The sequence below is a fragment of the Onychomys torridus genome, chromosome 9, assembly GCF_903995425.1.
Source record: "Onychomys torridus chromosome 9, mOncTor1.1, whole genome shotgun sequence".
Classification (NCBI taxonomy): domain Eukaryota; kingdom Metazoa; phylum Chordata; class Mammalia; order Rodentia; family Cricetidae; genus Onychomys; species Onychomys torridus.
The window spans coordinates 90,972,546-90,995,751 of record NC_050451.1 but is presented as its reverse complement, the minus strand read 5'-3'; the positions used below and the strand labels follow the sequence as shown (position 1 = coordinate 90,995,751).

The following is a 23,206-nucleotide window of genomic DNA, read 5'->3' as shown; positions in this document are numbered from 1 at the left end:
CTGGTTTTTGTCTTGTTTTCTGTTTTGTTCTATTTTATTTTGTTTTTAAAACAGGGTTTTGTTCTATAGCTTGAGATGGCCCAGAATTTGTGATGTTTCTGTTACAGCTTCCCACGGACATAGAGGATAGACATGTGTCAGCATTTCAGGCAGGAAAAGTACTTTTAAAAACAGATACTTGAACCGGGCATGGTAGTTCATGTCTTTAATCTCAGCATTCAGCAAGCAGTGGTAGGTGAATCTCTGAGTTCAAGGCCAGCCCAGTCTACAGAGTAAGTTTCAGGACAGTCAGGGCTGCTATACAGAGAAACCCTGTCTCAAAAAAACAAAAACAAAAAAAAGGAAAAAAGAAAGAAAGAAGAAAGGAGGGAGGAGAGAGAGGAAGGAAAGAAGGAAGGAGGGAGGGAGGGAAGGAAGGAGGGAAGGAAGGAAGGAAGGAAGGAAGGAAGGAAGGAAGGAAGGAAGGAAGGAAGGAAGGAAGGAAGGAATAGATACATAAACAGCACAAGGTACTTAGAGTGATCACCTCTATAGACCTTGGAAGAGGCTCTGAAGCAAAATTGAAAAGCATAATTCCCCATAGCTTGCACTGTATTGCAATTCCTATGACTTTGTTCAAAATTGATTGGTTTGATTGAAAATTAAAAATTGATTTAGGTTAGTTTGACTTTCTTTTGGTTTGTTCCCAAGGTAGAATTGCAGTATATAACCTACAATGTTTTCTATCAAATTCGCAAAGCACAGAAAATGTGACGTTGGGAATAGGAATGTAGTATTTTGTTTCTGGCTTGATTATAGTTCTAAGCTTGTGCTAGAGTAGAAACAACTGACCTTTTTAAATAAATGTGAACATTATAACTTTCGAATAAGGACAAAATTAAGCTGAGTGTAATGGTACACAGCTATAATCCAGCATTTAAGAAACTGAGGCAAGATCATTGGGAGGTCCTAGCCAGACTGTGTGCTCTATAGCACATTCCTATCAACGCTGGCTACATAGCAAGTCTCTGGGTAGACTTAGCTATTTAGTAAGACAGTGTCTTACTAAAGGAAAAGGAAAAATAGAGAAATGAAGAAAAGAGAGAAGAAGATAGAAGGAGAGAGAATGAAAGAACTCATTTGCTAGTAAGTGGGTTTTCATACACGTTCGGTGTTTTGAACCTAACTGAAATTGTGGCTAATCTATTCATTGGACTGTCACCATTGGCCATTTGCCATGTGGAAGATTATATAATAGGCTGTGGGTACACTTATAAACAAGATAAACATGGTACTATTTCTTAGGGTCTTGTCACTCCTGTACACAACAATTAAAAAGTGAACAAAGTAGTAATAAATAAAGTTATTTGATAAACAGCATTGGGATTGTGGCTGATTGCCTGAATATCACGAGGTGGAAGAAGATTAAGAATTATCATTGATATGGCAGTTGATCATGTGAAGACTTTGAGAAGTTCAGTCTAGCTGCAGAAAACCTGGGCTGGATGCCCTTGGAGAACAAGAAAATGGTGGGCCTGGAGAATAGTGCAAAGAAGGGAATATGGTTGGAGACAAATCCAAGAACTGCATGAGATATTCTTATGTGTTCTGGCAGGTTGCACTTACATAGGTTGACGTTACTTGTAAGCCATCTAATTTCATGAGTTTTAAGCAAAAATCTTAGAGTTTTCAGAAGATCATTGTGGTAGCTCTTCAGAGGAAAATTATGGGAAAACAAGAATGGCAACAGAGAAAAGAGTTAGAAATGATTAGGCTGTGTGGACCAGGAGGGTGGGATGTGTAAGGTAGAATACGTAGACCATGTCACCGGAGAGTGGATGGGCCAGCTCTGAAACTGTAAATACACAAACGACAAAAGCAACCTTGGCAGCTTGTACCTAGAGATGTTATGCGTATGCATACATACTTGTATATACAGACATGCAGCTTGTACCTAGAGATGTTATGCGTATGCATACATACTTGTATATACAGACATGCAGCTTGTACCTAGAGATGTTATGCGTATGCATACATACTTGTATATACAGACACGCATGTTCTAACTAAAAGAACAAGTGGCTATCAATTTGAGAGTAAGGGCCGTGGGGGGTTTGGAGGGAAGAAAGGGGGAGGAAGGGTGCTGTACTTCTATTTAAATTAAAGTCAGATTTTTAAGATAATCACAGATGGTCTTTAGGCTTTAAGAACAGCATAGAACAGATTACGGCTAATTTTGGCTCACAGCTAAAATTTTACCTGCTGCCTACCTGTTTATATAAATGTTACTATAACACTATTTTGTTCATTGTGTGTAGCTACTTTTACAGTGCAATGATCAATAAGTAGTTATGTCAAAGACTTTTTTACCTAAGAAACTAAAATTGTTACATAGAGTATTTCCTGACTCCTGGTATATATTATTGTAGTTTTTATGATGATCATGAATTCTTAGGAATGAGCAGGTGTTTATATTTTTCTTTGTTGTATTGTTTTGTAAGGTATATGTTGATTAGTAAGAAATAGGAGCTTTTTGTTAGCTATGCTAAAAATTGAGATTCTATTATATATCTCAGATGTTTAGTATTTAAGTGGAGATACAACTGTGCAACTGCAAATAGTTTAAAGGTCAAGGGAAAAGTGAATTTGAGAGTCAACTATATAGAAATGGTATTTAACATTAGTGGGTAGGTAATTGACCAACTAAAAAGATGATTCAGGGAAAAGGAAATCTAGACTCACACCCTGGGTATTTCATAAATTAAAAGACAGTCAGAAGAGGAGAAGCCAGTACAATGAGGTGAGAGGAAAGCCAAGAGAAAGTCAGAGCAGCAAGGAGACAGTCCTTGAGGACAGTGAGAGTCACCAACCAGTACATGCTACCAAGAGGCTGCTGGGAGGAAGCAATGGCGTTAGATGTCGCCACTGGTAACTCCTGCCAGCCATCGTCATGAAGGCAAGGGACAGAACTCCAGGAAGAGGCCACTGTGGAAGAGAAGTAGCCCTACAAGGAGTGAGAGTGGCAGCCCGAGGGAAGTGTCCCTTTGCGGGGGAAGACAGAGAAGACGGCGAGAACAGGAGTTTACTGCGGAGGAGTAAAGGTCGAGACTGAACTTCTAAGTTTTTATGATGATAGACAGGGCCTAGTAAAGTAGAGAACAAATGATGTATGAGAGAAAGTGAGGTAACTGAGGAGGCCAGCCTCACAGTTCAAATGGGTAAGAGCCACATTGTTCTGTCCATTATAACAGGAGAGAAAATGAGGCAAAATAGGTTTAACAATCTGATTGCTTCATGAAAACATAGTCAATTGCGTCTATTTTCTCTGAAGGGAAAGGTGAGATCATCAACTGAGAGAAGGAAGGAAAAGAGCTGGCCCCTTGGGAGAAAAAGGAGTGGGATTCAATTTTTGCAAGTTAGGGCGCATGCCATGACAGCTATAACACTGCCAGGCAGCAAATGATCTGGACTAAATAATTAAAAGTAAATGTTTTGATATCCACCTGGGTTTTTGTTGTTGTTTGTTTCTTTGGTATGTTTTCTCAGGCCCAGTGAAAATATGCTGATTCGTGTTAATAATGATGGGACTTACTGTGCAAACTGGACTCCAGGGGCTATCGGGCTGTACACTATTCATGTTACCATTGATGGCATTGAAATAGGTAAATATAATTTTAAATAATAAGTTGCTGCAAAAAACTAGAATCAAAATTATCCTTGTGTTGCTGGCCCTTTGTGTCATACACATAAAAAGGTTTCATAACTTCTTTGTGTCTTCATTTCCTCTTTCCTAATAAATTTTAATTAGTATATTAAAGATCCTATCATTTGAGGAATTGATGGTGTCTGATCACTCTGTATAGCTGTCATGAATCTTTCCCCCATTTTCTAGTGTGTCAGTAGGTATAATCTCCTCCTTATCCCTGCACCGTCCTGTGCATGCCACATCTCCCCTCTGATCTCCCAGTTTAGATGCAGTACCTGCACAGAGTGACTACTTAGTAGATAGTATGATTTGGGTTTTATTTTTCACTAAATTTGAAAAAAAAAAACCAACTGATTTTCTTTTATGTGTTAATGTTTCATTGTGTAATTCCAGTGTACCAGTATCATAATTGAATGAAAAATGTCATGTATTGATGTCATTAAAGGATAACTATAACAGTAAAATAACATCATAATACCTTTTGGGAAGCTGTACTGTAAGCCATTTATTTTTGTATTGGAGATAAAGAGGTTCTGTATGTTTTGGCTTATAGAATTTGTAAGTGATACAATCAGATGTATAAATTATAACAAGCTTCTACCACAGTCTCTCTTATGTAACCACATTGCTAGAAAACCTTTTACAAAAGGTAATTTTCCAAAGCATTACAAATTTGTGTTGCTGAGATTAAACGGGCAAACAAAGTTATTTTAAGTAGACTAGAAGTATAGACATACAGATTTCACCAAGAGTTTAAAGCACTAGTGATAGACATTTATACTTTGATGTTTATTTCTGTATCATTCACAATAACAAGGAAATTGAATCAGCCTAGATGTCCATGGACAGAAGAATGGAAAGTGAAAATGTGCACATACGCACAGTACGATTTTACCTAGCCAGAAAGAATGGAATTAGTCATTAGGCAGAAAAGTGATGCATCTGGAAAGTATTCATTGAGGTCATCTGGATTTTAAAAGAAAAAACAATTGTGTGTTCTCCCTCATACAGATTCCAAGTTTTAATGTTAGGATGAGTAAGGGTATGAGAGTAAGGGTAGGCTGGGCTAGATAAGAGAGCCAGAAAGGGAACAGTTGGCATTGAGAAAGGGAGGAAGTAGAGAGAGGCAACTGAGGTAGAGGTTCTTCACATGAGCTGTGTAGACTATGTAATCAGATCCATAAACCAACAGCAGAGAGACTTTAGTTCTTAGCCTTTGCCCAGTCTCCTTTATTAACAAGGGGAGAGCAAACTGGCAAGGGGAAAACAGAAACAGAATTTTTTTTTTTAAATGTTACGATTGTTAACTTGGTGTTTTTGTGGGACCCCAATCAGTGGGAGCAGGTATGTCTTTAACCATTTTTGCCTGCTCTTGGGACTCTTCTGCCTATTATTGGGTTGCCCTGTCCAGCCTCTGTATGAGGTCTTTTTGTAGTCGGAGTTTTCCTGTGTCCACCCAGCTCCTGTAGCCGCTCAGACCCAAGTAAATACACAGAGGCTTACAGTACTTCTACTTATACATTTTATATAGATAACATTACTTGTTATCCAGTTCTTATATCTTAAATTAACCATTTCTATAAATCTGTACCTTGCCACGTGGCTCGTGGCTTACTGGTATCCTTACATCTTGCTTCTCATGGCGGTGGCTGGCAGTGTCTCCTGACTCATCCTTCCACTTCCCAGAATTCTCCTCTCTGTTTGTCCTGCCTATACTGTACTTCCTGCCTGGCTACTGGCCAATCAGCGTTTTATTTATCAGTCAATCAGAGCAACACATTTACAGCATACAGAAAGACATCCCCAGCAGCTTTTGCCTTGTCTTACTGTATATTGTTGTGTCCTAATTAGCTATTGTCTCTTGGAGGCCTATTCTTTTCTGAAGAAGAATGGAGCAGGAGTAAACCTGGGGGAGAGGGGAGAGGGGAGATGGGAGGTCACTAGGAGGAGAGGAGGGAGGGGAAACTGGTTGGGATGTATTGTATGAGAGAAGAATCCATTTTCAATTAAAAAAGAAAATTAGCATAATGAAACTTAATTCTTTGCTAAAACATATCAAAAGTGCTGGCTGTTAGAAACAACTTTAGTAGATAAAATCTTCATGTAATAGAGTGAAGATAATGGTTATATCTTTATATTGAAACTGAGGTAGAGGTACACATTTACTACTCAGCTCTTCCTATTTTCATCCCAACTCAGCCTTTTCCTAAGATGTCTTTAATCTGGAACCTTTCTTGACCACAGACAAGAGCAGATAATAATAATAGCTAACATTAGTGAACATTTAACACATGTACATTGTTGTGCAGATATTTTTATTGTTTAATTCTGACACTGTGTTGTAGAGAGTGTTGTCATTCCTGTCTCATACATGAAAAATTGAGGCCCATAAGTCACACAGTGCCTACGTAAGAACACCAAGTGTAGCGTGAGAATCTCATCTCTTAATTATTATATTATATTGCACTACCATCTGGCCATAATGCTGTCTGTTAGTCACAGAGCTTACCACTGTGGGTAATGAATAGTGTTCCAAACTATTGCTGTTGGATAGCACTTGTCACAAAAGGGGTTCTTATTATTATTATTTTGAACTTGTTCAGGATCATTCCATGTGTTTCAGTTAAATAATGGGAGACTCCCTTTTGCTTTAAATGCTCAGGGAAACACCTGCTCTTTTGCAATCTCAAGACCTTAATTTTTAATGGTTCTCATTTTCCCCATTAAGTGTCAGCCACTTTTAGAGAAGAAAAGCAGAATTCATATATTTATCTTAATTATTTAAAATAGTCTATGATATGGGGCTGGAGAGATGGCTTAGCAGTTAAGGGCACTGAATGTTCTTCCAGAGAACTCAGTTACATTTCCCAGCACCCACTTGTTGGCTCACAACCACCTGTAACTCCAGTCCCAGGGATGTGATGCTATCTTGTGGCCTCTGCAGCCACCAGGCATGAGTGTGGTGAACAGACAAACAAGGTGGCAAAACACTCATTCACATTAGAAAATAAAATAGCCTGTAATATGGTTAGATTTCACAGTCCCCCACCTTTGTAGTCAGATGTTATGATTAGACTACTTCTCTTACAGATGCTGGCCTCGAAGTAAAAGTAAAAGAGCCACCAAAGGGGATGATCCCACCAGGCACTCAGCTGGTCAGGCCGAAGGCTGACCCTCAACCAAATAAGGTCAGGGGAGGATAAAATCAAAACTGCAATTGTCAAAGGTTTTTAAATGTTTCATTGATGCCTCAGAGTAGCCCTAAGTAGCTAATATTTTACTTGATTTATTTTAATATTTGAATTTTCAGTATTCCTAAATCAGTTTGAAGAGGAGTTTGTAAGAATTTTAATCATTTCAAATTGTACAGTTTTTCTTTTTGGCTTCTTTATGTATTCTTTAATAGTTTATGAGTGTTGTGTACTTTCTGATATTAAAAGTGTGCTATTAACAGAAAGTCTACTGAAGTTATATGTGAGTTTTCAAGGTTAAAATGTTCTGTAGTATTAAAAGAAACGTTAATTTCCTTATATCCAAAAAGCTAACTGAAGGAATTTGGGTAAATTATTAAAAAGAAAACAGTGGCAATAGAATTTATATCATGCCCTTCTAAAAAGTTGCCTTTTATATGTTTGTTATATGTCATCAGTACTTAAAATTGGTAGTCATGAATACATTAATAACTTTGGTATCCAGTATTCTTGAGTACTTAGAAATATATTTTTATTGCTGTTATAAATAACTGACAAAAATATTTGCAGAAGGAAACCAACTACAGATGATTGTGAGGAAACTTTGGGATTGTCATTCTTTTAGGCTTGTTGATTTTATCATTTGCAACTTATTAAATAGTCTGTGTTTTCTCTATCACAGCCATATCTTTTTATTTCTCAGATTCGAAAGTTCGTGGCCAAGGACAGTGCCGGTCTTCGTATCCGGAGCCACCCTTCCCTTCAGAGTGAGCAGATTGGCATAGTGAAAGTCAATGGAACTATCACTTTTATTGATGAGGTAATTCATAAATAAGTATCAGTAATTCATTTTGGAGACTTTTGTAATATTTGCACAATAACAAGGAAACGATGTTTTAATGTTACTGGGTTCTAAACAGTTTGGGAAACTTTTTATCTCATTTTTTATCAGGTTTTTGAAATTTTTCTTTTATAAAGTATTTTGATCATATTCCCAAACTCCTCCGAAATAAACCTCCCCTTCCCAACCTACCCAACTTTGTGTCTTCTGTGGTGGTATTTTATTTGTGATGAAATGTGGTTATATTTTATTTGTATGTTAATAAATAAATTTGCCTGGAGATCAGAGGCCATAGATAGCTAGCCAAAAACAAAAGTCAAGCAGTGGTAGTAATCTGATCACATGGCAGACAGGGTCTCTGTGTGTTCAAGGACACAGCCAAGCGTGGTGACACACATCTTTAATTCCAATACCAACTGTAGAGACCTGGAGGTCTGTACAGACAGGCAGTGACGAAGTGAAGTAGCTGGGCTAAGAGCCAAGGAGAAGGCAGAACAGAAAAGTGATAAAGACGCAGGTTAGACAGGAAGAAGCTGGTTTGGTTCTCTGGTTAGCTGGTGAGCTAAGGTTAGTTATTTCTCTGATCTCTAAGGCTCTCACCCCTGTATTTGGCTCTGTGTTTCTTATTTAATAAGACTGTTTAGAAATTTGTCTACAGTCTTCCATTTGTTTTTTATTTTTATTTCATCATTTTATGTGTATGGGTGTTTTGCCTGGATGTGTGTCTGTGTACCACATGTGTGCCTGGTACCAGTAGAGGCCTGCTACCGGTAGACGCAACAGAGGCGCTGGAACCGAAGTTGCAGATGGTTGTGCAACACCAAGTGGGTGCTGGGGATCAAACCAGGGTCCTCTGTAAGAAGAGCCAATGCTTTTAACCAATAACCAACTCTCCAGCCCTTCTGTTTGTTTGTTTGGTTGGTTGGTTAACCCATCAAGTCCACCACGTTGTGCTGGCCACCTACTCTTGGATGGTGGTCTTCACTGGAGAATTCAGTCTACCAGGGCTTCACTCTTATAGACAACTGAGTCTCTCTCTCCCAGAAACTGTCAGTTGCCAATAGCTCCTTAGATGAGGCGTGGGACCCTTCTCCATGCCAGCATTTTGTGTGGCTTGCGCTTGTGCAGGTCTTGTGGATGCTTTCTCAACTACTACACGTTCATGTGTGCAGCCGCACTTCTGTGGCCAGAAAACAGTTTCCCTGTCATCATCACTTCCTGCCTCTTACCATCTTTCCTCTCCATTTTCTTAAATGATTTCTGAGACTTGGGATGTGTGGGTGTGATAAGAGATGTCCCATTTAAGGCTGAGCAGTCTCTTATTCTCTGCACCTTGAGTAGTGTGGATTACTGTTAATCACCATCTACTGAAAAAAAAAAAATAGTTATTGAGAGTTGATAGATGTGTTCTTCTCTGTAGGTCAGTTAGGTGTCAGTTTAATGCTGTGTCCATCTAGTAGGGAAATAGTAGTATGCTCTCTGCTAAAGCCTGTGACCTGTTTAGTCACAGGTTCCTGGCTTACACGATGGTGCTAGTGGTAGGTAAGATTGATGATTCCTTTTCTCATCTCGTAGTGTATATAGCACCTTCCAACACTATGAGAGTAAGCCAATAGTTATGAAGCTTGCAGGTGAGTACCTGCTTGCTATCTGTGTTCTATGATTCACATGTATCTTACCGTCAAGTTCTGGAGGGTCATCTAGAGCATTGGCCTAGTAATGTGTGGGGGTCTTTGAGACCTCACTTGCCGATAACTCTAGAAGAAAGAACCTATTCCTGACACTAGGCTTCATAGGATTGCTACTAATAGTGTCTTATCTGAAATTCCACTCATGATATCTGACAATAGTAACCTATAATAAAATATAGATAAACAGAATTAGATATACAAATATATCATGGAGAGTTTTAGTAGAAATAGAAAGATGTAGCAGGTGGCTGGAAAGTCTTCCCTGCATAATTGGTAGTTGAGTGCAAATTACCACCCATTTTTAAAGGCATCTGTTTCAAACAGTTAGGGAAATCTTTTGAAATTGTATAGGATATGTTCATTGAGGTTTATGCATTTAATTAATTTTTTCCTTTTAAGTAAAAACTGGAAAAATTACACTTTGAGCATGAAAAAACTGAGTTGAACACAGTTATCAGAACCTGTAGAAGTACTACTTTCTAAAAATAGACATAGTTTAACTGAATTGTAGAATTATTTTAAAACATATTTCTTGGATTGCTTTAACTTTGGAAAGTTCATGGAATATTTTCCTACAATACAACCAAGTAGCCTAAATAAAAGACACGTCCTTTTGGCAAATGACTAGTTCTGCTGTTCAGTTATTTATCCTGAGTGTACTTTCCTTTCCTTCTGTTTTTAACTCCTGAGAGAAGTTGCTTTAACAATCTCACTGTGAAAATGATCTTACTGTTTTAGTATTCCTTGCTAGACGTTCTCACACATTTATCTCCTTGTAAAACTAAATGCAGACTCTCCACTTCTGCCCTCCTTTGCCTGCTTTGCTCATCCTTAGTCCTCACTAGCTCATTACTTGTCTGGTTTCTTCTTCCCTAGATCCACAATGATGATGGCGTGTGGTTGAGACTGAATGATGAGACAATAAAGAAGTATGTTCCTAACATGAACGGTTACACTGAAGCCTGGTGCCTCTCTTTTAATCAACATCTTGGCAAGAGCCTCCTGGTCCCTGTTGACGTAAGTGAAAGATGGTTTTTAGAAGCATCATATTGCACTCTGTCCTCCTTATAGATCTTTCTTTAATTAAGGCTTTTCAGTTCTGAGGTAATTCATGCCTGTATCACTTTTGCTTCACAAGTGCTTGAATACTTAGGGCTTCAGTGTAATGAAAGTGGAATGTGGCAGGGGTAAGGCTCCTAATGCTTACTGTGATCTGTCACCAACAGTAAGTAATAAATTAAAACTAAACTTATTGAATTCCTTGCAAAGAGGTAGGAAATTAAAATGGTTACACTTTTCTTTCTTCTTTAACACTGCTATTTAGAATGAACCCAATATTTAAGAAAATAGAATTACTACGCATTCAGAAATAGGTATAATTGTTGGTTTGTTATGTTGACAGTTTACAGTTATTTCTGTGTTGTGTCACTCTTGATTTACAATACTGTTGTGTTAATGTAAGATGTGATTTTTAGACTCGTATTACATATGCTATCTAGTGATACTACATTTTGAATTGAAAGACTCATTACAGTTCCTTGATATTGCAGTATTTGGTTAAGTCATTGTTTGCTAAAGTGCTGTATCATAACATAGGTAGTCAGCACACTACTTTATTTAACTACAAAATACTAATTTTCTTCTTCACTACGTGTTCCTTAAGGCATCACTAATAAATAGCACTGGGATATACTTGGGAATTGACAACTAATTGACAGTGTGGTTGAAAGCAGATAGGTGCTGTATAGATTAAGTTTCCCTCTCTTTTTCCAAATCATAATAATCTGTAAGAGTAAAAGCGGCCTGCTTCTCTCTCCCACTACAACTCTTTATTGAATTTAGTTTTCTTTATCTTCACCCGTGTGCGTTGGCGCTCCTTCGGGAAGGCCGAGTCGAGCCCCTTACTCATGTCTGCTGCTGCACTGCCACTTCACTTGTAGCACTCCTTCAGTATTGCTTGACATCCAACCTGAGTGCTTCGGGCGCTGTGATCGCGCTGCGAAATAATCCTGACACACATGTGTGCTTCTTCCTTGTCTGTTTCATGTGACTCTTACTGGGGCACTGTCTTGTTAAATGTACTCTTCTCTTGTTTTCAAGATTTTAAGTATTGGTGGATCAAGGTGCTGGAGCCCCACTTGGCGTGGTTCCAAGGTGTATGTTTTTATGTTTCGTGTGCCTTGGTATAATGAAGAGATAAGTGTCGTTATAAAATGATAAATAGTTGCATAATCAATTATGCTGTTTTATGATAAGCTGTGGAATGGCTTAACTTGGAGGTGATGTCTAAGGCAGATGTGAGGAAAAAGTTGCCAGTGTAAAAGAAGGAAATTAGTGTAGTGTAAATCAAAGTAATAGAACCTATTACAAGAATCATTATTACTTGGAATAAACTGCCAATTTAAGTGTAAATACGTAAGACTAGTGATTAAATGAAGATGATTATTATAACATGCTCTGACAACAAAAAAGTCAATAAAAGTTTTTAAAATCAAGTTCTATGAGGGGATGGCTCAGCTGGTAAAGTTTCTTGTCTTGTGGGAGGTTCTGAGTTCAATCTCCAGAGCTCACATAAAAGTTCAGGGCAAGCTGGTAAATGTTTATAAAACTAACTCTGGGGAGGCAGAAACAGGAGTATTCCTAGGACTCATAGGTCTGACTGGTGAACCCAAGGCCAATGAGAGACCCTGCCTCAAAGGAGATAGACACTGGTTCTGAGGATGACGCCTGAGGTTATACGTATACACATATTGACAACATACACATATAAACATAAAAGTTAGTTAATAAACTAACTTCTGTAATTCAAAAACTAGAAGGCAGTGGTTCTCGACCTTCCTAATGTTGTGACCCTTTAATTCAATTCCTCATGTTCTGGTAACCCCCAACTGTAAAATTATTTCATTGCTACTTCATAATTATAATTTTGCTACTATTATGAATTGTAATGTACATATCGGTGATATGCAGGGTATCTGATATACTACCCTCAAAAAGGGGTCACAGTACACAGGTTAAGAACTGCTGCTATAAAGTATTAGTTACAATAAAATTTTATACATCTTGGAAAATATAAATGAAGAGAGATGGTATATGATGTAAAGAGCTATCATGTGACATAGGAGACATTTGTCTACCTAGAATGAAGAGCTTAATTTTTTGAAATGAGTTTATTGTTATAATTGGAGATTTTCATGATTTAAAACTTACATACTCAATTTTTTATATACTTTGTCAAAATGGCAAATATACATTATATGGAATATTGAAGAGAAAAGAGAATTTATATCAAAGAAAGCTAGTGAACATATTCTGAATTCTTTCAGAAGCAAGGGGTTATCTGAACATTTGCATGCACATATACAGATGACTTCCTAAACTTTGAGATAAACCAGTTACTTACCTTCTGATAAAAGATTCAGCTTATGTTTCCTTATGCTTTTCTTAAAATATTTAGAAACATTTCCAAAGATCTGTCTGTCTGTCTGTCTTTTTCTTTTTTCTTTTTTTTTTTTCTCTTCCATTTATAGGAGGGAGGAAACATTAATGACTTGTTTTTTATTTGGGTTTTTTTTTAATTTTCATACTGAAAGTGATAGTTTACATACATGCCATTATTTCTAAGAGGTGCATTTTCTATGTAGTCTCTATTGTTGACATCTTTATAAAACAACGGATTGTACTCTGTCATTAAAAAAAATATATCTGGCATGTACTAGAACAAATAATGTTCTCATTTAAAGATTCAAGGTTTCCTTCTTACACTGACTCTTAAGCCTTCCAGCAAAGTCTGGCTCTTGATGTTAGTAAATGGCATGACACACTATATCTACGGAGAGCTTTTGACAAAACCTTGTTTTTCAGAATTTTGGTGTGTGGTTTACTCAGGTGGCTTCAGTTTCACTTTGCAAAATACTATTTCATATTGGTGCTGGAGTTCAGAAAATGTAACTGTGCAAGCATCTTCTGCAGATGATACTCTGATCCCTTTCCTTGTTGATATTTTTCTTTCTTAAACTTTGTCGCTCAGAATATCTTTAATGCTAGCCAAGGAGTCAGGGATTTGGACGTATTTTCATGGACTTCCAAAGCTTTTTTCCCCCAGGTGAGTTAAATGTAAGGAACAATCATACATTGTCCAGGTATTTCAGCATGTACAACAGGTTTTACATTGTGTCTTTGAGGCTTTGCTTAGGATTAGTACACTGGAATTTACCAGGGGAAAAGTCTGCAGAGTACTGCAGTTGAGCTTTCCCTCGTTTGCTCAGACTTGTGTTACCACTTTAAATGAAGTGAAGCTCATCATGGCTTCATGGTTGCAATGGTTTTCTGATGAGCTTCTCCAACAGTTTGCTGCAAGTTCCTTTGCTCAGAACGAACTTACGTAGCTGGGGTGTTGAAACCTTTTAACTATTCTTCTTACCCCCAGCTACACTTTGGAACTGTCCTTTTGAATATTTATTTCAGATAAGGAGTTGAGAATTGAATAAGAAGTAAACATAAACATGTACATATGTGATTGAAATATACCAATTTTATATTCTGGTATACAGTCTCACATTTCTGTATGGAAAAAATGTCCATTTTAAGATTGCTTTAGAATGACAAATGCAGCTGTGATTTTTATGCCCATCAGTTATTTGCACCAGTTTAACACAAAAGAAGTACTTTTATCTTTAAAAAACAACTTTTTCTACTTATTTTACAGAGCTTCATTAATAGTTAAAGTACTAACCATCTTAATATGTCTCTTATTACATTTGATGAATAGGTTATGATTATCTTTAGCTTTGCTGTGACTTACTCCCCATTGTTACCCTTGAAGATGCAGTTACTGTGAAATCTAGTAAATGATGTAAGATCAGTAAATAACACTGAAATTTTTTTCTGCCCAGTTTGTGCATTTTGCTGTTATTTTTAATATCAACATGCAACTTTCAAGGCACTTGTAAATAGGACTAAAAAGTTGCCTCCTCTAATTATGACATAATGTATTTGCTGAAGTTTGCCGTTGACAAGTAGGAATTTTTAAATGTTTACTCAAAACTCTTGTGATTATACTAGCACTAGTCAAAGTTTATATCCTATTATACGTTTTAATTTATTTTTAATGTTCTCTTTACATTTATAAAAGTGTATATACAGATTTTTACCAATATATATTTATGGTAATATGAATGCCCAATTTAAGTTTAATTTACTTACAAATCTAGTGTTCTTTCCAAGTCACTAAAGATCTTATTTCCAATAAGATGTCAATATGTAAAGGCTATTGATATAGGCAGTATAATTATAATAAATGTAAATAAGTTATTTTCATAGTATATATTTGTTGAAATAAAAATTTATGGTCTTTCATTACCACCAGGTGATTTACCAAGTATCTTGTGAGGAGCCTAGATTATAGGTACATATCTGTAATCCTTTCACTTAGGAGGCTACTTAAGTAAGGGGGATTGTTGATTACTGGACAGTAAGGACCACATAGCAAGACTTAGTCTCAAAACAGCAATCAGAAAGCTAGTAATTATTTTTCATTGCATTACCAAAGTACATAAAAATTCTTGAATCTGCATATATTTTAGCCCCAGTACTTATTTAATAGCCTATTATTTATTTGAATACATATGCATCTGTTAATACAAAGATACTTGTAGGGATAGAAATGTGCTATAAAAGTCTATCATGTGTAATGCTAGTGTTGTCATTATTTATATAACTTTATTCTTATTTTATCCTAATTTTATATGTATCGTATTATGGTTATTTTTTACTCAATACAAATTATAGATTTCCTACTACTATATTTAAAGGTAGTTTGGTTTTGTTCTTTTTTTTTTTAACAAGTGGTAATTGTCAGCTGGAGTTGTAGCTCACTACTTGCCTAACTTGTGCAAGGGCCTGATTTTAATCATCAACACTACAAAGAAAGCAATTAAGACAATGGAAGAACCCCTAATATGAAACAAAGAAAATACATATACATTGGTCTATCTCCCTGTTGTATTTCATTGGAAATAATTCATCATAGCATTGACATTCAACAGGAAATATAGAGCAGCATCTTTGCATTTAGAAATAATGCTTTTTAATATGTATAAACAAACACATATATTAATATATAGAGAGTTTATTTTCTTTAAAAAATATACCTTTAGTGCATTTTAATGGTGGTCTAGAAAACTCAGAAATATATTTCATTTGTACTGTGGTTTGCTAAAATTTTATAAGCATTATTTCATGTACTATAGTATTGTATTTCTCAAATTTGGGGATACAAAAGACAAATTCATTTAATTTCCTGTTCCTGCTAGGTTTTTACTCATAAAATTTATTTTGAATATCAATGTTAAAATTGAAAGGTTTCTTAGAAGTGGTATTTGCTAATATTTTAATTATATTCTTAGTTGGAAATATTGTAGACTTTCTTCAGAAGTTCTTCATAGGATTATAAAAGTAGTAATAGACTATATTTTGTTCATTTTTCTTTTCCTATTAAAATTTTCAGGAACCTAAAACTAATCCTGATGACTTTTTCAAAGACGTAAACTCCTGCTGCCCACAGGAAGCAACAATGCAAGAACAAGATAATCCATTCTTAAGAGGCGGGCCAGGCGTGTACAAGGTAGTGAAGACAGGCCCTTCAGGTCACAACATCAGAAGCTGCCCCAACCTTAGAGGTATCCCAATTGGAATGTTAGTTCTGGGAAACAAAGTCAAAGCAGTGGGAGAGGTATGGATTCTTGTAGCTTCATGACTTTTATGATACTCAGTTTAATTTAATATAATCAAGTATTACTTTCTTCCAGATTGTCATTTCCATCTCAGGTTCTTAAATGCTCATGTTGTTGACTTTTACTTGTGTTGGAAATACTAACATGATTTTCTGTGCTTTTTAAAAAAATATATTCTCATAATTACCTCATGAAAATAGTATTTGTATTGCTTATATTGACAAATAAGTTGTATTGTACATATAAATGCTCCGTATTTGAATATATCTTTTCATTATTATAAATGTACTGTTATGGGTTGTCAGCACTTAAAAGATTTTCTATGAATTGGAATGGAGATGTGACCTTCCAAAATTTTTCATTTCTTTGTTCCCATTAACAGGTCTCACTGAAGTCCTGAGCAAATAAAATTATTCTTTAGACCACTGTGGCATTTGCCTCCGCAGATAAGCTTGAAGATGTAGTGTGTCATGCTATTTCTTAGGGTCAGGGTCATTTTCAAATTACATTGTAGGCACCAATAACCTAGTAATAATGAGTATGCTTTGTCAGGAGATTTTAGGTCTAAAAGATGAGCTTTGTGTTTTGGGCATACTTGAAATCATTCAGAGATGATCTTTGCACTTTAAAGACAATATTCAAATTAAATGCTTAAATAAACAATATTTTACAGAAGTTTTTCATTCTGTCTTACCTCAGGCTGTGGTCTTAATTTCAGAAACTAATTTCGTAGTAGAAATGTGTTGGAATCATTATGTTGTTCAGAATCACTTAAGCTTTTTGTTGGTTTTCAGCCTGGATTCCCTGAAAGAATCAAGCCAATCAATCATGCTTTCTGTTATGTACCAGGTAACCAATTCTGAAGGTACATGGGTGCAGCTGGATAAGAACAGCATGGTAGAATTCTGTGAGAGTGATGAAGGAGAGGCATGGTCCTTAGCTAGAGACAGAGGCGGAAACCAATACCTACGGCATGAAGATGGCAAGTTGGCTTAAATTTGTGATTTATTTTGATTAAATTTTAACATACATATGTTTTATGTTTATTACATTACCTTTCCCTTGAGGTTTTTGAATGTTAATTTTTTAAGTCAAAGGAAATCTAAAGGTTTAAACATTTTACAGCTTGCAAAATTGACTTGTAAAATACATAAGTACTAACTGATTGCTCATGAAGAACACTGAGAACATAGTTATCTTTGTTAGTAATAGGAAAAACTTTCTTCTGTTCCACTAATATCCATTCGTTTGCCGCATTCTTCAGTGCAAGCTGGGCCTGAATTTTAACTCCTGCCATGAGCTGGAAGTCAGTTTTCATACCAGTCACAGTACTGTGTGGGGAAACCTCCTGTAGGTGAACTTTCTCTCAAGAAAGGAATGTTGAATACATGCATAGCATCTTTGTTGTTGTTAGAATTAGCTTTCAGCTTTAATTCTCAACATTGATCTCACTAAGATTGCCCTTTTTGTCCCCCTGTTTATTCTCATGGTGACAAAACTTTGTTTTTAAATGTCTCACCAAGACGCTGTGTCTCTTGTAGACAGATAAAAGGCTGCTATATTTACATTCCTAGGGTGTCATTACAAAATTCCATAAATGCAAGCTAATTTGTAAACACCACAGTTAGCATATCAAAGTAAGTAGACTTGTTGAAGGGATGGATGGATGAGATGGATGAGAGATGTAGATATCTTTATTCCTAGTTTAGTGTCCAATTTATTTTTAAAATGCCATTGTCTAAACTGTTTGTGATAAGATTTACTTACTCAGAAATATATTCAATAATATACCATGCCATAATAAGAGAGTCCACTTAAGAGCATAGATCCAGTTTTTAAATTTCCCTCTTTATTTAACAAAAATAAAATATGCTCTGAACTGTTAAGCTAACCTGATTGAGAACTAGACTTAGCTCAGCTCTACCTGTGGGGTCAGATTAAATTAAACTTTAGTATTCATTAGAATTTTCTCTGACATATGACTAGGGAATACCACATACAAAATTAACTTGATAGCTGTGACTTTTATTGTAGAACAAGTTCTTCTGGATCAGAATTCTCAAACGCCTCCTCCAAGCCCTTTCTCAGTACAAGCCTTTAATAAAGGGGCCACTTGCAGTGCCCAAGGATTTGATTATGGCCTCGGGAATAATAAAGGTAGGCATCTGAGTAGGAGTCTCTCCCTTAGTACGTCAGTAAGTTTTTGTTACTTTTTACTCATTTTTCCTCCCCACATATCCTCACTAAATTAAAATGTATGCATATAAAACTAACACTCAAAATGCTTAAAAAGTGTTCTTTTTCACAGTATTGTTTCATGTCAGTTTCAGCTCATGTTTACTGGACTTGTTTTCATATTGTTGTGCTCTAAAGGCACTCGTTCTGAACTTGTATCTGAAAATCTGAATCACTAATGATATGGCCTGTTCCTAGGAGAGTAATGTAAATGAGCAACAAAAAATTTTCTTCATCAATCTATTAAAATTTTCTCTTCGAGCCGGGCAGTGGTGGCGCACACCTTTAATCCCAGCACTCGGGAGGCAGAGCCAGGCGGATCTCTGTGAGTTCGAGGCCAGCCTGGTCTCCAAAGCGAGTTCCAGGGCACAAAGCTACACAGAGAAACCCTATCTCGAAAAAAAAAAAAAAAAAATCTCTTAGTAACACTATATGTGGGTATTATGAGTTATCTGTGGTTTTAAATCTCTAACCTGGTTATGTTAGTTGAATTGAACATGGTATGCCTAATGAACTAGAAAGAAATAAAAGAGGAAAGGCTAAAGCATTTGAATATAAAATGTGTACAGCTGTTTTATATGCATTAATGAACAAATCAACATCATAGAGAATCTAAACAATTCTAATTCAGATATGTTCTTTCTAATGCACCTTTTCCTTGAAAATACGCAATATTGTGAGAAGGTAGCAAAGCACTGGTGATGTGTAGGAGAGTGAATGTCGTCGACATGGAAGTAGTTTGCCTTTTAAAGATTATGTAAGTCAGTTGTAGTGCCTTAGCCAGTAACTTCAGCGTAGACGGGGCAGAAGGCTAGCCTAGGCTAGATAATTGATTTGAGGTCTGGCTAGGTTTCATACATATCAAGACCCTCTCAAAAAACAAACAAACAAAACAAAAAAAAAAAACCATTTTTTTTTTATTGTATTTATTCATAAGGGTTTGTTTCTAGGAACACATACGATGTGAATTTACCTGACTTGCAGTTATTGAAAAATTAATAACAAACAATGCAAAATTGTTTTGATATATGAGAAATAATTAGTTTAAAATAAAGCCACTTTTATTATTAACCTCATTAATGTTCACGTACTTTCCTTTACTCTCTTCATTGAGTTACTCTCACAGACAGATTTTGCCTGCTTGCATACTTCCAGCCACTCTGATTTCTGTTAACTTAAGCTTGTTCTGCATATCACAGAAAAGAGTAGTTTGTTCTTGTTCCTTCTGTCTATTATCATCAACTCTTAGATGCAAACTTGAGTGTTTACTTACTGCCACTGAGCCTATGGAGTAAAGTGTCCTAAAGCCACGTTTTATTCAAATGTATGCTTTTACCCTGAAAGTATTTCTGTCACTCTACTGACTGCTGTCACTGGAGGTCAGTCAGGGAAAAAAATTAATTTTTAAGAAATGTAGACATTGCTATAAGCATTTATTCAATGGAAATCAAAGTACTTTTAAAGTGCTTTTGTAAATATTGTTTAAAACTGCATGTATTTAGAACTTGTTATATTTATATTGAGAAAAAGCACTAAGAAAGTTAAATTTGATGAAATACATCTAACTACCATATAGCTTAACAAATGTTCCTATTTTCTCTGGACTTCTATACTTCCCAAGAGCAAGAAACTATTTATAAAACTATTTTTATTTATAATAACAATTTAAATAATTCTTTATAAACTTATATTTCTGGAATCTAAAGTCTTTATTTAAAAGAAATCAGTACTTATGTAACTTAAATTTGTAATTCCATATGAATCTGTGCCAGCTGGCAGCTCAGTTGAGATATTTCACTTATATTTAGTAAGTGCCGCTGGAAATGCACTGTCATTTTCTGCATTGACCTGTCTAAATATGAGGCTTCCCCCTTCAGCATCATGTAAAGTATTTAAAATGCATATATTTTCATATAGTTTTTCATCTAATTGCATTATTTCTGTCCTTAAGCTATTTTGTTAATATCCTACAAATTTAATTATAATTATATTTATCAATCAAATTAGATAATCCATTCATATTTTGTATTTAGGAGTTACAAGATTATCTCTTTAAGCAAAGTAATTCCTGCTCTTTCAAAAATACAGTTTCCTTAGCAGTAATCATTTTAAATTAAAGTATTGATTTTTAACTATGATGCAGTTGTATTGCTGAGTGGAAAGTGTGCTTTGCCCCATTGGAGTATACATTTTAAGGAAATGAAGTTATGTAGTACTTATTTTCTGCATGAAAAAGTCTTCAGATTAGGTAGGATAGCATTAGTTCTTACTGAGCACCATGAAATAAATACCTTTTATCATACCTAGGATCTTCATTTCTTTGCTCCCCACCAACACAATGTTGAATGAACTTACATATATCCCTCACAGATCCTTTATTCTGTCATTAATAATAGGGGAAATCATATATGAATTTTAAGTGGATTTGTTTCTGTGGACTACTATATAAGACTGGTGGAGTATGTCCATTGATAACCTCAAAACTAACCAGCTTGTAGAATCAGATCCCTGATTTGAGGACAGTGATCACCACCTTCCCCTTTTCTGAATTGGCATAGCTTTCTTTAGTGTTTAATTTGCCTGACTGTCATAAAGCACCATTGACTTTGCCATTTGGGATGTTGATAAGTAACAAGTTGGAGTGTTGACTGTTTTGCCCACTGCAGGTGATCAACTGAGTGCCATATTGAATTCCATTCAGTCACGGCCCAATCTCCCAGCTCCTTCCATCTTTGATCAAGCTGCAAAAGCTCCCTCTTCCCTAGTCCACAGCCCATTTGTGTTCGGACAGCCCCTCTCCTTCCAGCAGCCTCAGCTTCAGAGTAAGTCTGTCAGCCGCACTGGCCTCATCAAGCATTTCTGAAGCTTTTTTCTGAGTTATTGATCAGTCTGTTAATTATGAACTCTCCTGACTGGTTTTATTTAGTTAGATGTTATCCCTCCCATATTTTTGAAATATTTAAACTATCCAGAGCTAAGATGTTCTGCAGCTAAGACATTTATTTTCAATTAAATATTTTTAAATTACATAGAGTTATTAAATCTGACCATTGTTCTTTCTATTCTGATTCTAGCAAATTCATACTCAAAACCATGTTAAGACATTTTTTATTTCACGTTTTATTTTTTTTTAATGTGCATGGCTTTGGTAAGCATTAGTTGTAGTGATGACTTTCATTGAATTTTTGTTGTTTGGTACATGCCCAGAAAGAATAAACCTATTTCACTGTGGCAGTTGCGTAGAAAAAGGAGATGCATGTCTATTTCTTCTCCATGAATTTGAGGTCCATGAACTGTATAACAAGTTGGATTTCCAAATTTTCTTTGTCATTTGCTCACCTCTTTTGTATTTTGTTCCTCATCCATTAGATTGATCGGTTGATTCCAGTTTCACTGTCTCGGATTACACTAGCCCTTTACCTAGAATAATAGCCTACATTGGTTTAGAATACAGTTCACATAAATTACACTTAACTGAGTTCTCATTTCTCTTAAAAGCTTCTTGAGGCTCCTCACATAAATAAACTGCTCTGTGACAACAGTAGGTTCTTTTGGCATTACAGTTCTCTTGTTGTCCAAACAAACACGCTGACTAAGATAGTTTATGGAAGCCTCACATCCTAGCCCTTTTGTTTTCTTGTTTCGCTTGTTTTCCTGACATTCAACTCTGAATATTTCCTGTGCCTCAATTTATCGACCCATTATATGGTTTTAAAAGCATGACCTCTTCTCTTACAGTACATTCACATTTAAGCCTAAACTACTGTTTTACAATGAGACCTTGGTAACTGTTGTTAGAGTTAAGAGAATACTGGAGAGTCTAGGTAACAAATTATATTGTTATAGTATTATTGACATGAGTTAAAGAATATGCAAGAAAGTGAACGTTCATGGGTTTATATTATGTGTGATGGGCATGTTTAATACAGGGAGTTTGTACATGTAGTTAGTTACTGTCACTCTCTACCTTATTGACATGTCTATTCCCATGTACCTCTTAAGACTCTCGAGGAAACAGACTAGTGTAGATTACCTTTTTCCATCTATGACAAGCAGTATTTCAGAAGAATGAAGAAAAAAGGAAGACCTAGTCTTGACTTGTTGATTTTATGAATCAACAGATGTTTGAGAATTAGATGTGCTCCAGTAGCAGGATATCCTAAAGGGAAAGGGAGACAAACAAGAGTCAGACCAAAAATTCTTATTAAACAAATTCAAATTCATTCAAATTTGATTTTAATAAGATGAATTTGCCTAATAATGATACCATTTGTTGGACGAGGGTTGGGTTTATCTTGATAATAGAGCACTTGCCTTTTATATACTAGGACCCCAAGTCTCCCCAATGACATAGAAAGATCACAATAAATTTGATTTGTCTAGATGTGTTATAGTTCCAAATGTTTTTATGTCAGTGTATTTTTACTACATTGTGTATGTTAGTAGTACTACCAGTTCCTTTCACCTCCACCTTACAGTGTATCCATGGCCTAGGTAGATCTTATGACCTATTCTGAATCATGACTTTGCTTTACCCCAGCAGTGGGAGGTTCTTAGATTATTTTCACATCCTCACAGTCTCAACAGAGTATCCCTGAACTCTTGACTTCCAAATTACAGAAAATATGTCTCTTTACCATAACATTAAGGAAATATGGTTCTGAAATATAGTCTTAATATTTTGAAAACAGGGCTGGAGAGATGACCCAGTGGTTAAAGTCACTGGCTGCCCTTCCAGAGGTCCTGAGTTCAATTCCCAGCATCCACATGGTGGCTTACAACCATCTATAATGGGTTCTGATGCCCTCTTCTGTCTGATACCCTCCTCC

The 23,206-nt window shown here is 36.0% G+C and overlaps 1 protein-coding gene across 13 annotated transcripts in view; it reads left to right on the top strand.

Moving 5' to 3' along the window:
* The window catches only part of Mycbp2 (MYC binding protein 2), a 243,679-nt gene that overhangs the window by 165,040 nt on the left and 55,433 nt on the right, over positions 1-23,206 (top strand). For 8 of the 13 annotated variants that reach the window (XM_036198612.1, XM_036198607.1, XM_036198613.1 and 5 more), the window contains 9 exons: positions 3,526-3,641; positions 6,776-6,873; positions 7,580-7,696; positions 10,285-10,425; positions 13,439-13,513; positions 15,917-16,141; positions 16,992-17,124; positions 18,177-18,299; positions 21,044-21,199. In XM_036198612.1, coding sequence (XP_036054505.1) covers positions 3,526-3,641; positions 6,776-6,873; positions 7,580-7,696; positions 10,285-10,425; positions 13,439-13,513; positions 15,917-16,141; positions 16,992-17,124; positions 18,177-18,299; positions 21,044-21,199 — 1,184 coding nt within the window. The remainder of the gene's footprint in view (positions 1-3,525; positions 3,642-6,775; positions 6,874-7,579; positions 7,697-10,284; positions 10,426-13,438; positions 13,514-15,916; positions 16,142-16,991; positions 17,125-18,176; positions 18,300-21,043; positions 21,200-23,206) is intronic. The other 5 variants (XM_036198615.1, XM_036198614.1, XM_036198609.1 and 2 more) reach the window with 4 other exon arrangements.